This window comes from Anneissia japonica, unplaced genomic scaffold (assembly GCF_011630105.1).
Source record: "Anneissia japonica isolate Jap-2015-1 unplaced genomic scaffold, ASM1163010v1 scaffold1785_len1016330_cov206, whole genome shotgun sequence".
Classification (NCBI taxonomy): domain Eukaryota; kingdom Metazoa; phylum Echinodermata; class Crinoidea; order Comatulida; family Comatulidae; genus Anneissia; species Anneissia japonica.
In genome coordinates, this window is record NW_022694363.1 from 629588 (window position 1) to 643733 (window position 14146).

At 33.3% G+C, this 14146-nt stretch overlaps 1 protein-coding gene across 1 annotated transcript in view; it reads left to right on the forward strand.

The window, feature by feature from the left end:
* Positions 1–4547: 4547 nt before the first annotated feature.
* LOC117101032 (phospholipid transfer protein C2CD2L-like) overlaps positions 4548–14146 on the forward strand; it is a 16668-nt gene continuing 7069 nt past the window's right edge. Inside the window, exons 1-8 of the mRNA XM_033240898.1 lie at positions 4548–5210; positions 8024–8119; positions 8925–9044; positions 9487–9498; positions 10009–10113; positions 10581–10739; positions 12663–12741; positions 13582–13729. Of these exons, the coding sequence (XP_033096789.1) occupies positions 4755–5210; positions 8024–8119; positions 8925–9044; positions 9487–9498; positions 10009–10113; positions 10581–10739; positions 12663–12741; positions 13582–13729 (1175 nt within the window). The 5' untranslated portion in view covers positions 4548–4754. The remainder of the gene's footprint in view (positions 5211–8023; positions 8120–8924; positions 9045–9486; positions 9499–10008; positions 10114–10580; positions 10740–12662; positions 12742–13581; positions 13730–14146) is intronic.

Sequence of the window (14146 nt, forward strand, 5' to 3'; positions counted from 1 at the left end):
ATAGAAGTGGTTTTAAATTACTATTCTACATTTTCAAGTGATAAGTTTTAAAGGACCATGTGTATCATTTGATCAGCTCAATATTTTTTTCAAATAAAATGATACATCTGTAAGATTATAGCCTGAAATGTAGTCTTGTGATTCCTTTGTTGCATATAATGTTGTAAATAACTGGTAAATAGGCGGTTTATTTACGAATTGCTCTCTTTTTCTTAATAGTGTTCCAACTGTTCAAATGTTAGTGCATGTGGTTTATCAAACCTTGCAATCATATTTTTCAAGTTTATTGTGCCTTCGATCATTTTCGGTTTGTCCCATTTTTATTCTTAACTCACAGACTTGAATTGTGGATAGGTTTAATATGTTAATAATATTTTTTTTTTTTTTTTAATGCCAGAAGGCTAGCTCAAATTTTATTTTGCTGGAGCATCCTTAAACACATGGAGTTGAGTTGAATAACTTGGTGGTTAAGATGATTGCCTTCCAATCCCAGGATTCTGGGTTCATTCCTGTCAGTGTTGGAGTATATCCTCAAGATGACCAAAAAAATCCACACCCTAAACCTCATACCGAGATATTTAGTTTGTTTAAAGGATCGTGTGTGTGTGTTGTCTTTTAAAAGGGATCGTCACCTATTAAGTAGGACAGTGATATATTCGCTATTGACAATCTTTGGTGCATGTGTTATGTGCCTAAATAAATAAACATTTGGTTGATAAGCGTTATATGGGTGACAGTACTGCAGGTTCATTAATAATTAAGTAGCAATTTAAATTGAATATTCATTTAACCAGAGTAGAGCCCTGTGTAGTAATTAACGTAGGAGTAATAAAGGAGTAAAGATGATACAATACGAAACAGTTAAAAAAATCAAATTCGATCCTCGAGAAAAATGAGAATTTATCAAAAATCTATAGATGATAGCATGGATCGTGTATTATTACAAAGTGCGACAGAATTTATTACAAAGCGCAACAGCTCTTTTTATTACAAAGTGCGACAGACAGTTTTTACAAAGTGAGACAGCTCAGTTATTACAAAGTGCGACAGATATCTATTCCTTAGATCGGCACCACTACTGCAGGTGTTGTTATATCTTATACACTTACAGTAGATGTGCACCGCTACTGCAGCAGGTATTATTACATTTTATATATTAATCCTTAGATCACCGGCTACTGCAGGTGTTATTATATTTTATATTAATTCTTAGATGGGTACCGCTATTGCATTAATGGCACCACTACTGCAAGTGTTGTTATATCTTATAGGCCTACATTAATCATTAGATGGGCAACGCTACTGCATGTTATTATGTTTTATATATTAATTCTTAGATGGGTACCGCTATTGCATTAATGGCACCACTACTGCAGGTGTTGTTACATTTTACAGTATATATTAATCCTTAGATGGCACCGCTACTAGATTATGGGCACCACTACTGCAAGTGTTGTTATATCTTATAGGCCTACATTAATCCCTATTAAATCCTTAGATGGGCACCGCTACTGCAGTTATGGGCACCAGTGCTGCAGGTGTTGTTATATTATTTTGTATATTAAATCCTTAGATGGGCACCGCTACTGCATTATGGGCACCACTACTGCAGGTGATGTTGTTATATTTTATATATTAATCCTTAGATGGGCACCGCTATTGCATTATGGGCACCACTACTGCAGGTGTTGTTGTAATGTTATACATTAATCCTTAGATGGGCACCGCTATTGCATTATGGGCACCACTGCTGCAGGTGTTGTTATATTTTATATATTAGATCCTTAGATGGGCACTGCTACTGCATTATGGGCACCGCTACTGCAGGTGTTGTTATATTTTATATATTAATTCTTAGATGGGCACCGCTATTGCATTATGGGCACCACTACTGTAGGTTTTGATATATTTTATATATTAATCCTTAGATGGGCACCGCTACTGCATTATGCACCACTACTGTAGGTGTTGATATTTCATATATTAATCCTTCTTAGATGGGCACTGCTATTGCATTATGGGCACCACTACTGCAGGTGTTGTTACATTTTATATATTAATCCTTTAATAAACAATCACAATCTACCGGGTTTCTGGGTTAATTTGCAAGGTACTACATGGCTCAACTATTTTTACTTAGGGGTTAATTGATAAAAATCGCACACAATTCATACGACGTCACTGACAACGTCGGGGACGGCAACTCGGTTTTGAGATTAATTTTCCGAATAAAGTTATACTAAATAACTTCTAATGACGAACTATTGTCTTCAGTTGTTTTTGTTGGTCATCCAACTGTCATTTTATCTCTATTTTTTCGGTGATATTACCATTCTCAATAATCTATAAAACACCCACATAACAACATCACGTTAGATCGATCGGTGTGGGACACCGTGGTGACGCCGGTAGGGTCAATTTTCGTCGGAAGGTATCAAGATGATAAACAGTTTCATTGGACTAAATTCTTGCTTATGTTAACCATGCTTTCCTAAGATTATACTGACACTGGTTTAAAATGAAATAACTGACAACTTTGTATCAATGTTTTAATAAGTACCTACATAAAACTATGTCATAAATACGTATGCAATGCACAGGGACACCACGCTGTTTTCATATTTTTCTTGAAATCTGTATGCCCGATCACCATCATCATACACATTATAATAGATTCAAATAAGATGTTTCAAATGGTATAAAAATAGATGCAAACATGCCTTTGGAACTTATTTTCCCGAGTTTTATTCACCTTAACGTCGACTCCGTCTTAGAAAGCACCAGGAATTTTTTTTTTTAAATCTGTATGCCTAATCACCATCGTCATACACAGTATAATAGATTCAAGTAAGGTGTTATCGTAGCCATTATTAATTAGGCCTATTATCAATACGGTCCCGGCGTAATTCCTTGAATCGGGACGGTACGTATACTTTACCGCTTGAGTTCACGATATACACTTCACATGGGTCATATCATGTAAAGATAAGTATTTGTCCCGAATTATAATTTGTATTTTTAATGTATTGCTAGAGATAGGTCCCTGCATTCAACAATTATGTGGATATTCATTGTATTATTATTTACTATCAACTATTGCCCCGGCGTCACTAATTTTTTTAATTGATTTAATATGCTAAATCATTATTAATTGTTTATACCTATTATATATTTCTATAAATTAATCAACAAATGTCTCATTAATCACACTATCGTAAATAGGCCTATTGAAGTAAGAAATATTATAAATTCTCGCATGAATTAGCCTCTTTGGATAAAATTATAACAGAAAATAAACTTATAATTTATAAGATTATGTGTTAAAACAGAATCAAATACAGTAAATACAGTGTTTCGAACATCATGTAGCATATAGCTCGCAACGAATGTTGTCCTATAATACATTGTGTAATACAATTCCTTGGACGGGATTCGAACCTGCCCTCTCGCGCACTGCCATGGTGAGCGTCATAACCATTGTATATTACACAATGATGCGTTTATTAGGCTTTAAATTATCAGCAATTGACTTAATTTTTGTCGAGTTCGCAGCAGCACGCATTTTTTTCTGGTTCTGGTGTTTTTTATTATAATATTTCTGCCATAGAGAATTTCAAGTTCAATGTTATTTAACTACGGAGACCCAGCATATGGGCCGTGCATATACAAGAAAAACTAAACAAGATCTAGAACATTTAAGTCTCATGAATAATAAATATAATTTTATGAATATTAATATCCATCGCAGACTCATGGCGCCTAATTCCTGGTCTGAGCGTTAGCACCTGCTTAATTAAATATTTATTCAGTTGTTTTAAAAAACAATAACCTTGATCAACTTATTTTATTGACTTTTTGTTTTTTGTTGTGTTGTTGTGTGGGGGGGGGGGGGGGGGGTGGTGGAGGCTGGTGGTGAGTGGTGGAGGCTTCCTAATAAATACAAAAAATACCAAATAGGCATATTACGTATATGAAAGAAAGGCAATATATTAAAATACATGTACATAATATATTTTATACCAAATAGTCATATTATGTATATGAAATAAAGGCAATATATTAAAATACATGTACATAATATATTTTCAAGATGTATAAACTTGAAAAGACACGATGGCGTGCATTTCGATACTTGGAGTATGTATTCTATTATCACTCTCTTATACACATCTAGATGTGTATAAGAGACAGCTAACTAATTATAACCAATGATTATGGTATACTTGTGATAAATGATTTTAATAATTATGATGTTGACAGTTCTGTAGGCTTTTGATTTGATTTATTTATTTATTTTCCACATAATGTACAAATAAAAAACATATACATGATCAAACATATTCTAAAAATCTATGTGGATGGAGACCACAATAATTTTAAGAAAATAAACTAGTCATGTAAAGCGCCGCTGATTTTATGTATATTGTAGAAATGTGCGCTATATAAATGTTAATTTGGGGGGAAAATGTATAAATTTGTTTTGAAAACGCTTTTCAAATATAACAGCAGATTCAGCTTTGTTTTGCGAAAATTTGTGTGTTGGGAAATCGATAATTTTGTGTTTGTCTTTTGTAAGGTGCGACGAGATTGGAGAGAGCGGCTAGGCCTAGCTTATCTCATGTCACCGAGATAAGTTACATCTAAGTAGACCGTCTGGAATTCCAAACTTGCCAGGGCTCATACATAACATTTCATTTGACCTTTATGTTACAGCAATTTATGGAGGACGTTATCCGATCACCTAGTCAAGAATAATGAGCTATTTACTTTCACCAAATATGACTGAGCAACTCCGAATATTCGCAGATCGGGTTGCGGTACGGGCTGTTTACATCGCCAGTAACATGGCGGAGTATGCCGGGGATATAGCTGAAGGCATACAAACCGGTTCCGTCGATGTTATAGACATTTTTGTCCTATGTTTTGTATTTTTTTGTTTTTTAATTGTAACTGTTGTTTCATTAGTTGATTTTAAACGTCGAAAGAGGAAGGAAAGTGTTGATTTTAGAGACGAAAAAGGCCAACCTCCGACACAGGTGACGGGAAGTCATTCTACTGCACAGCGACCGGGTGGTTTGGTCGGAGGCCTAGACGAGCCATGTCAATGGATAAATTCCCTGGTGTCTTGGTTCTATATGCACCAAACACAAACACCAGAGGTGGTTACGAATTGGATGAGAGCATTGAATGAACAGGCAAAGAAACATGGGGTAAGCAGAAACGGAATGGTTTGTTTTTTCGTTCATGAATAACCCCCTGGATTGCTGGCAACAGTCAATCTGCCCTGTTTTTTGCATCGACACCTTACCATTCATTTGGGTCTAAATTTCTACTTTCATTCTCGAATATCCAGATCCACCACACAATTTACTAGATGGAGGTTTAATTAAGCACCCAGAATGCTTTACATCCTATATTTGGAAAACAAAGTAATTTGAAAGCAGAATGAATGGCAAATGTGTTTTCGTCCGGATTTACAAAATTTGCATTTTTCAATGATGAAATTTTTTATTTAGTAAAAATGAATAGCCACATATTACAATAAATCTTTTACACAATAAATTATCTAGGTCAAACTCTATTATATATTATTATTATTATTATTAAATTATGTCAAACATCAATCAATAAACAAAACCATTAATTTACTTCAATAATTCATTATCCATTCTTGTTCTACTTTATATTAATATTAAAATGTTGTGAACAGATATATGTTAATTATTGTAAACTTATTTTATAGTGAAAAATTAATTGTATTTTTTCATTTCAATAAAACCACAAATTGCATTATAATCAATGGGACTAATTAAACAATAATTGTTAATTATCATTTTCTATGCCATCAGATAACACCAACATTATTTTTTTTAGTCAACTGACCCCCAATGCTTATTAATAGAAATATTAATTCAAAAATACAGGCTACAAATTAAAATAACATAAATATTTTTAAAAAAGTATTAGTATTCATGTTGATTTTATAAATAATTATTTAATTACTACCTGTCTCTATATATTATAATTATAAATAGCCTTAATAAATTATCTTTGAATTTTCTTATTTTAATCTGAACACATTTTTTATATCAAAAATCCATATCAGCTCATTATTACTCATAAATAAATTGACACAGCTCACAAAACAGTTAGGCCTTGAAAATAATGTAAATTAAAATAATTAAAACATAAAATAATGTACTCTAGTTTTAGGGGTACAATAAAATTAAAGCTTATCAAGCTACTGTAATCCTGTAAAAATTAATGATGCACTAATGTTAACATGATAAAAATTTCAAATGAATGTATTCATCCATTGATTAATTGTACAGTAGATACACAGGTCTACTAAGTAATAATAGGCACGGTAAAAATGTCTGTATTTTATATCTTTTAATTGCCATTGCCATCGTTGCCTTCTAATTTGTTGGCAAAGGATAGCATGATTTATTAGCCGTAAACAAAAATTGACGAATTGTTTTGTATTTTAACACTTGCGCATACTAATTCTGCGCTTTTATGCAATAGAGGGTGCATGGCTTTATGTCACTATGAAACGGCTGTGTACATGATGGAATGATGCTTTACAAACCAAGTCTCTTATAGTATTGAGGCCTAGGAAGTAGAGTTGTTTTTTGTGATGAGAAAAAATCCTGCTGTGGCAGGAATTGAACCCATTACCCTGGGATTAGATGGCAAGCCCTTGCTTTTGAAATAAGAAAATAAAATTTAATTTTTTTCTCTCCTATGAAGATTTCATACTAATTGATGAAAATGGTAAAAGCAGATAAAGGGATGATAGTTATAAATATTTAGAATAATAATAATGGTATTGCATGATTTTTTTTACAGTAGTATCTTTAAAAAAGGATTTACACATCTTTGTAAGGTGTGTTGGCTTTACAATTGTCCAGTAGTTTATTCACTATTATCTGTCTAACAATGGACATTTTTATTATTGAAAGTTAGTTTTACAGTATGATATTGTATTTGTCGTCAAATCACTGACAGTTTACACAACGTAGCTTGGAATTGTGTTTGAGAGTCTTTTTTACACGTATTGATTACCTACAACATCGCTAATTGTGTTGTATGAAGTTACATTTAAATTTGCTATTGTTGTACTATATTGTGTATGTAATGATCAAGTTGATGACTCATATGTCAATGATCCTACAAGATAATTATGAATTCAAGTTCATTCCAAATTTCAAGTCTGAAATAAAACTCTTTTGCTGATGTAAGAGGGAAAGATTGTTGAATGAAGGTGTCATAATTTCCTGTTTCTTGATTGATCAAAAGGAAACCACTTCCACATAATCAGCCAGAAAATCAACTAACTAGGGAGCTAAATCTCTTATTTTATATAACTAGGGAGTATGTTCATTGTCAGGATATTTCAATTTGTTGCAGTAATTTGTATTACTCTTTGTCATCGACATAGTGACATTCCCTTTCCTAATTAATTACCATACATTAAGTAGTATTTTAAGATATGATAAATTTATATTTGCATGTGTGTATGATATTATATAATCGCCACATATTATATTTTTAGGAATGGTGATCAGGTCTACATTTAGAGATTTTGTGATTATTATTTAGAATATTATTATATTATTATTTAGAATATTATTATATATAAGCATCAATTACTGATTTTGCCTAAGTGGAAGAATAGGCAACTGATTATGTAGTAATAGTGATTACGATATTGTTGACACTTAGAAATGCTACGTGAAAAACTAAATGTTAATTAAATATTATTTTATTCATTAAAATTCATTAAATATCAAGATTATTAATAAGTAACATTGTATAAACTGATATAACAATTTATATTACTGATGAATTACTGTTTTCAATTTATGAATTACTATAGTTTGATATTAATTCAAAATATTGTTATTTATTTAATAGATTACCTCTAAATAATTAGTGTAATAATAATATTATTATTAATGTTATTAAAATTATTATTGTTATTATTATTATTATTATTATGTGAGTTTTGTTCTTGCAGGGTTCTGTTCAAGTAACCTTTGACCGACTAAAGGCAGGAAGTCTGCCTCCTAAGTTTAGCTCGGTTCAGGCGGAATCCGGTCCACGGGATCAGATGGTAAATTACTAGATTTTATTGGAATTCCACAGATTTATTGTGCGATTTTAATTGCAAAGTGTCACAGTGGTAATAAAATTTGATTTATCAATAATGCTAGCTGCCTATGTGAGATAACAATGTAGCTTTACATTGCAATAGTCACATATATTATGAATAAACATTGATCTATCCATGAATTTTCATAGTAAGTGTTTAATAACATAAAAAAGAAGAAAGCATGTAGGTATATTGATTAATTCAGTTGCATTGATAATAAATAATATAAACGAGACGTGCTATATTTCTATTCTATTTTTTATTGGTAAACTGTTTCAGCTACATTGATTCGGACATTTCTAATTTGTTAAACAAAGTATGTAAGTGCATTGTGAAGATTGTTTAATGCACCTTATAAATTGATTGATTAATTGATTGATGTTGTTAATTAAACTATAAATATTCGGAACCTTTTAATCTGCACCCATGAACTAAATAGGAGAATATTTCAATATATGCCTCGCCATGCCTAAACCAGTATAAGTGACCAAAATAAGAAAATTGTTTCTGCACATTATAAGCTTGAAAATGAAGGTCATTTACTGGAAGGAATTGACTTTACTATTGTCAAAGTTATGAGAGAATTAATATTTTAGCTTCTCTGTACTAAAGTATACAATACTGCCACACTCTTCAGCTGATTACTCAGTTTAACATTTAAAGACGGTACGCTGAGTTTAGAATGGCAAGTCTCGATAATATTTTTTCAATTTGTTCTTCATAGTAATTTTTTAGTTGTAATTCATATATTTTTTTTTTTTTTCAGACATTATCATGTATTGTTGAAGCTAGGGATATTGCTTTAGTTGCGTTTGCAACTCAAAACACTCCAGCAGCCATGAAGCTTACAACGTGTGAAGTCAACATTAAAGAAATTATTGGAAAGGTACATAAGGTGTAATGTCAGTGTGTTTAAATGTATGTTAAAATAATTTTAAACTTAAATTGGAATTTTTGACAATGAAAAGATTCTTTGTTCTTTATTTCCATTCTGCTCCTCTTGTTATGCCTAGGCCCGTACCTTACCAGTTGAGACCCCCCCCCCCCTTTCATCTTAACCCTACTCTCCTGGTCTTAGTGCATCATCTTTGGTTATCTCTGCATTGCTTGGTTACTGTGAAGATATTCTATTTTTGTTCAGCTTTTCTAGTTAGTGTTCTTCATTTCCATAGTCCTCTCTTAATGACATTGTTTTGGTTTTTTTTTGGTCTTTTTTTTGGTGTCCTTTTGCTATTATCTTAGTCGTTAATAACATGACATCACAAAATTGTCATTTTCATTGTTTTGTAATTTTCCTTTTCTGCTGCACTTACTACTTATGGTCTCAGCTAAAGATAGAGGTTGGTTTTAATTGTATTTTCACTCTTCAAGACAGTTTTTGATTATTAATGAGTAATTACTATATAGGTCCATGCTATAAATATGGAATTTGATCTTCTATAAAATAATAATATGTAATTTTGTCCTAGACAATTGAGGGCAGAATTCAATGGATATTGTGTTATTGTTACTTTGTCCAGTGCATTAGCTGTGTTTTGTCCAATAATGTGCTGTAAATTGTCCTGTATAGTTGGACTGTGTCCAATGTTGTTTTATTTCTGTGATTAGTGTTGTGCATTGGCAGTGCCAGAGGGAGAGGTTTGGGGGAGGCAGACGAGTTTAAGCACCCTGTCAGATAAGCCAACCCTCATTGTCAGCCATAACTTGACAAACAAATGTTTAATAATAGTACTGTAGATGTGTTGTGAAATTGTCTCTTTTTGACTGGCAGGTAAACAGTGTGTAAAGAGTAGTCTTTTAATTTGTGGTATGAAAAACTGTGGATAATTTTTTTTTTAAATGTTTTTCAGATGCAATTTCGTGTACAGTGTGTAAGTGAAGAAGTTGTAATTGTGGCTAGTTTTGATGGCAAACCAAACATCAATCTTTCAGTCAGACCTCAAAATATAAGCAAGGTAGGCAAACTGAAACAGATAGTGTATGTGATAAGATGGCAGTTACAATTGATGGTTATGCATTGGTCTTTTGGGATTTCTGGCTTGTTGAGTCATAAAAGTCCCAAAACCTTTTTAAGTAACAAGAAGTTCTCATAATCTTGAAAGCTCCAATGAGGGCAGTACAATAGAGGCAGTTAGAGCTAAAAATGGTCTATTAATCAATCGGCTATTAATCAATCAGCCAAGTGTTTCTTGAGCTCCTCATTAGGGCAGTACAATAGAGGCAGTAGAGCTAAAAAATATCTATTAATCAACTATTAATTAATCAGCCTCATGAGGGCAGTATAATAGAGGCAGTAGGGCTGAAAAAGATCTATTAATCAATCAGCTGAATGTTTCTAGAGCTCCTCATCAGAGCTAAAAAATGAAATATAACAAAACATGAATTCAAGTTAGCTGAACCCATACATTTTTTTCACTTACAGGGAGAAACAGTTGATATGGCGGTTGTGGAGGAGGTGGTCAAGGGAGCTATAATAGGAGCATGCACATCTTTGAATTTCCCAACGATAGCACTCTCCAATGACTCCATGCTGTGCACATCATCCTCAACTGTGCCGCTGACATCTGGATTTATTCCAGTGGTAAGTGGAGATGTGTTTGCTGTGATGCGGTATGTCTTGATGATGTACCTATCATCAGAAAGTAACTGAAGTGTAACAATAGCTAGAATGAATGCTTACACTATAAGACAAACAGTCAGATGTCTTAAGTAAGTAACCGTGTGGCAGAATGTTCAGATGGTTTGTATACTGGTAGCTAAATTGTGGGAGTAAAAGTTGGAACCCTGTTAATGTTATAGAATGTTTGGCATTCTCAATTCTCTAAGCCAATTCGTGGTTCCAACTGCGCATGCTCACATCCAAGGTCAATGGACATAAACCTTTATTGTGTGTATGGTGTTCATGTCAGTTGACCTTGATACGAGTATGTCTAACTAAGAATTGGCTTTTTACCACTGTCAGCACCTAATTGCTTGGCTGATAATTGTTGCTGTTTTTGTAGCATTAATTGTTAAGTGTTCATTGCATATGACCTTTACCCTGGCGCTACCACCTTGGTTTTGCTCCTTTATAGCTTCGTGCCATAGTTACCAAGCGAATTCCTACGTTGGTAGGTAAGGTCTCTCAGCTGACATCATCTAACCCAGTGCATGGTGTTGAGTAGTGCTTCCATACAAAAGGTGTTCTGTAGTTCTTCCATCTTCCACCCATTAATTATGATTATAGTATTATTATGTTTTTTAGTAACAACAAACTTGCAGTGGCACATTTGTTTTAAATAGCTAGCTTAGTTTGTGTTCTGGTGGAATCAACTAAATCCACTAAAAAATAGCCATTTGCTAATACCCACTCCAACCACACCTAATGAAAGACAACTGGGTCATTGCAATCACACCCCCTCACTAAATATAACTAGCCCACTACGACTACACATCTAGTGAAAGCCAACATTGGGGCCATTGCATCCACACCCATTACCCCACTGCAATCAACTGTCCACTACAACACAACTAGCCCACTGCAACCATGTTCATTTATAAATGCCATTGTTTGACTGCAATATGTGCACTACAGAAAATTGCCTGCTTATGCAGTTCTCTCTAACATCTCAAAATCTTTTATATTATTACCAAATATGGTCCTATCTTTAACATATTGCTCAATGCACAACTAACACCTGGTTTCCTTAAAATCGCTGAACTGCGCATCGTTGATACTTCGTAGCAATCCCTGACGCAATTAGGAAGGCTCCCCGGTTTGACCGAACAATCGGCATCACCGGAAGTTGTTGGCAATAGTGTGTAGCGATTGTATGGAAACCAAGCTTTACTAACTCCCAAAGAACTATGCCTATAAGATGAGAATTCAATTTAGTCCAGTTCATTAGAACAGCTCAATTCTATCAGTAGGTAACTGTTGATCCTGTCACTCCATTAGGTATTTGCTGAGAGAACTATGACATTCAACTGTAAATAAAATAGTAGCTTTCTTCAAGGCAAATATTGTGGTTATTTCTACTACACAATATGTGGTTATGAATGATATAGAGCTTACACTTCCTACACCACATGGTTTTTTTGTAACCACCACATGATGTCACTACAATGTTGTATTGATACCTACTGTAATTCATCAGCAAATGTTGAGCTTAATATTACAGCATGTTGCTTAATGCAATTGCTTGTATTCTAAATTTTGGTTAAAAAAAGTCTGTTACACATTACTGAACTTTAGTCATCGTTGCGTAATGATTTTGTTTTAGTGTGCTGCCCTAGTCACTTACATCATCTTTAATGGCAAGGTTGTGTTTGTTGTGAGTCTGATCTGAAAGCATGATTTATTATGTCAATCACATTTATGTTCGCAATTAACATTTTGGATTCATTTTACAGGAAATTCTTGTTTCCTTTTTCATGTATTGTTAATCAAAAGCAATTCATTCAAATTGATTGAATTAGATAATACTGTAATACAGTAACTCTGTGGTACTCTTGAATCTTGCAGAATGACATTACCAGCATGTTTAGTAATGGAGCTCCATCAAAACCACCAAGGACTATTGGACGTAGGTTAATGGTCAAAGGTGAATAATCAAAATATATTATTAAATAGATTTTTTCTCAATACAGTGAAGTAGTGTTTTCATTATGTTTATCTGTGATCTGCAGAAGAGTACATTGTGGACGACAGAGTGGTAAAGTGGTATAGTGTAATGTGTGGACAGCAAAGTGTTGAAGATTTTATGTTCAGATGGGTGAAGTTTGGAATGCTGAATGGTGATTACAGAGTGCTAAAATCTTTACTGCTGATTGGTGACATTTTTGGAAAGTTTGTGATGTAATTAGTAATTAGGAAATAGTACACAAATATTGACTGCTCATGATGGAATCAATGAAATCTGTATACCCTATGTAATGGGGGAGATAGTAGGCTATGGTCTCCACATCACCGAGGGGCTATAGTAGGCTACAGTCTCCACATCACCGAGGGGTTATAGATTCCACTGTTACCCAAATCTAGAGCAGTCAATATTTGTTTCTATACCTTATACATATTTTTTTAATTTGCCTTTTAATACTTTCCTATCGACTTTAACAGAAGCAATAATCCTTCTTCAATGAAGCAGCTCAAATCTACCAACCCAAGTCATGTTTGTTTTATCGCCTACTTGCTGATCTGTGGCGGTCAAAAGGCTCCCTCGTTGTTAACATTATCGTGTTTCTTTTTCCGGAAATTTATGAACTATCTTTCAACCTACATCATATGAATGAGTGATGGTTAAAATTATTACCCTCTTTTTAACCTGTCAGATACCTGGGATCTATATATGCAATATATAATAATAGCTGTTATTTATAATAGTAGTAATAGTACAATTTTCAGGTAAAATTGTTGTCATTATTTTTATTATTTTATAAATTAGTAATCAAAGCAAATGGTCTTCGTAACCGTGATGGAGGAATTTGTAGTGACCCATACTGTGCCGTGGAAGTGGATTGTCCTTTACAAAAACACAAGACCATTGTCATCAAAGGATCCAGCAACCCATTTTGGGATGAACATTTTCTTTTGTAAGTATTTGTAGTTTTGTTGTTGTTTTTTCACAATTTCTGTAGGAATCAGTACTAGATTGGCTAGGTAAATGACCTAGTGTAAGTAATGATTTTAAGTGGTGGTGTTTATGTGAAAATCTGTCAAATATAAATTTTAAAAAATGTGTTATTGATGTGGTAATAGCTTCAAATGTTATAATGGTGGGGATGGCCTAATCCTGACCAGAGAGACAATTTTATGTTGGTGATGATGATAGAAATATTAATGTTAATAATGAGGTTTCTTGTACTGTATATCTTGGTTTTCTTGGGACCTGTAAGTTAAATGGAATGTGTTTGTCACTTTTTATTATCTCTAATTTGAATTTTGATGTTCCTCTACTAACACGTTATATCGTCATTGCGGACTTATAAAATCTGCATACGCCTTAAAAC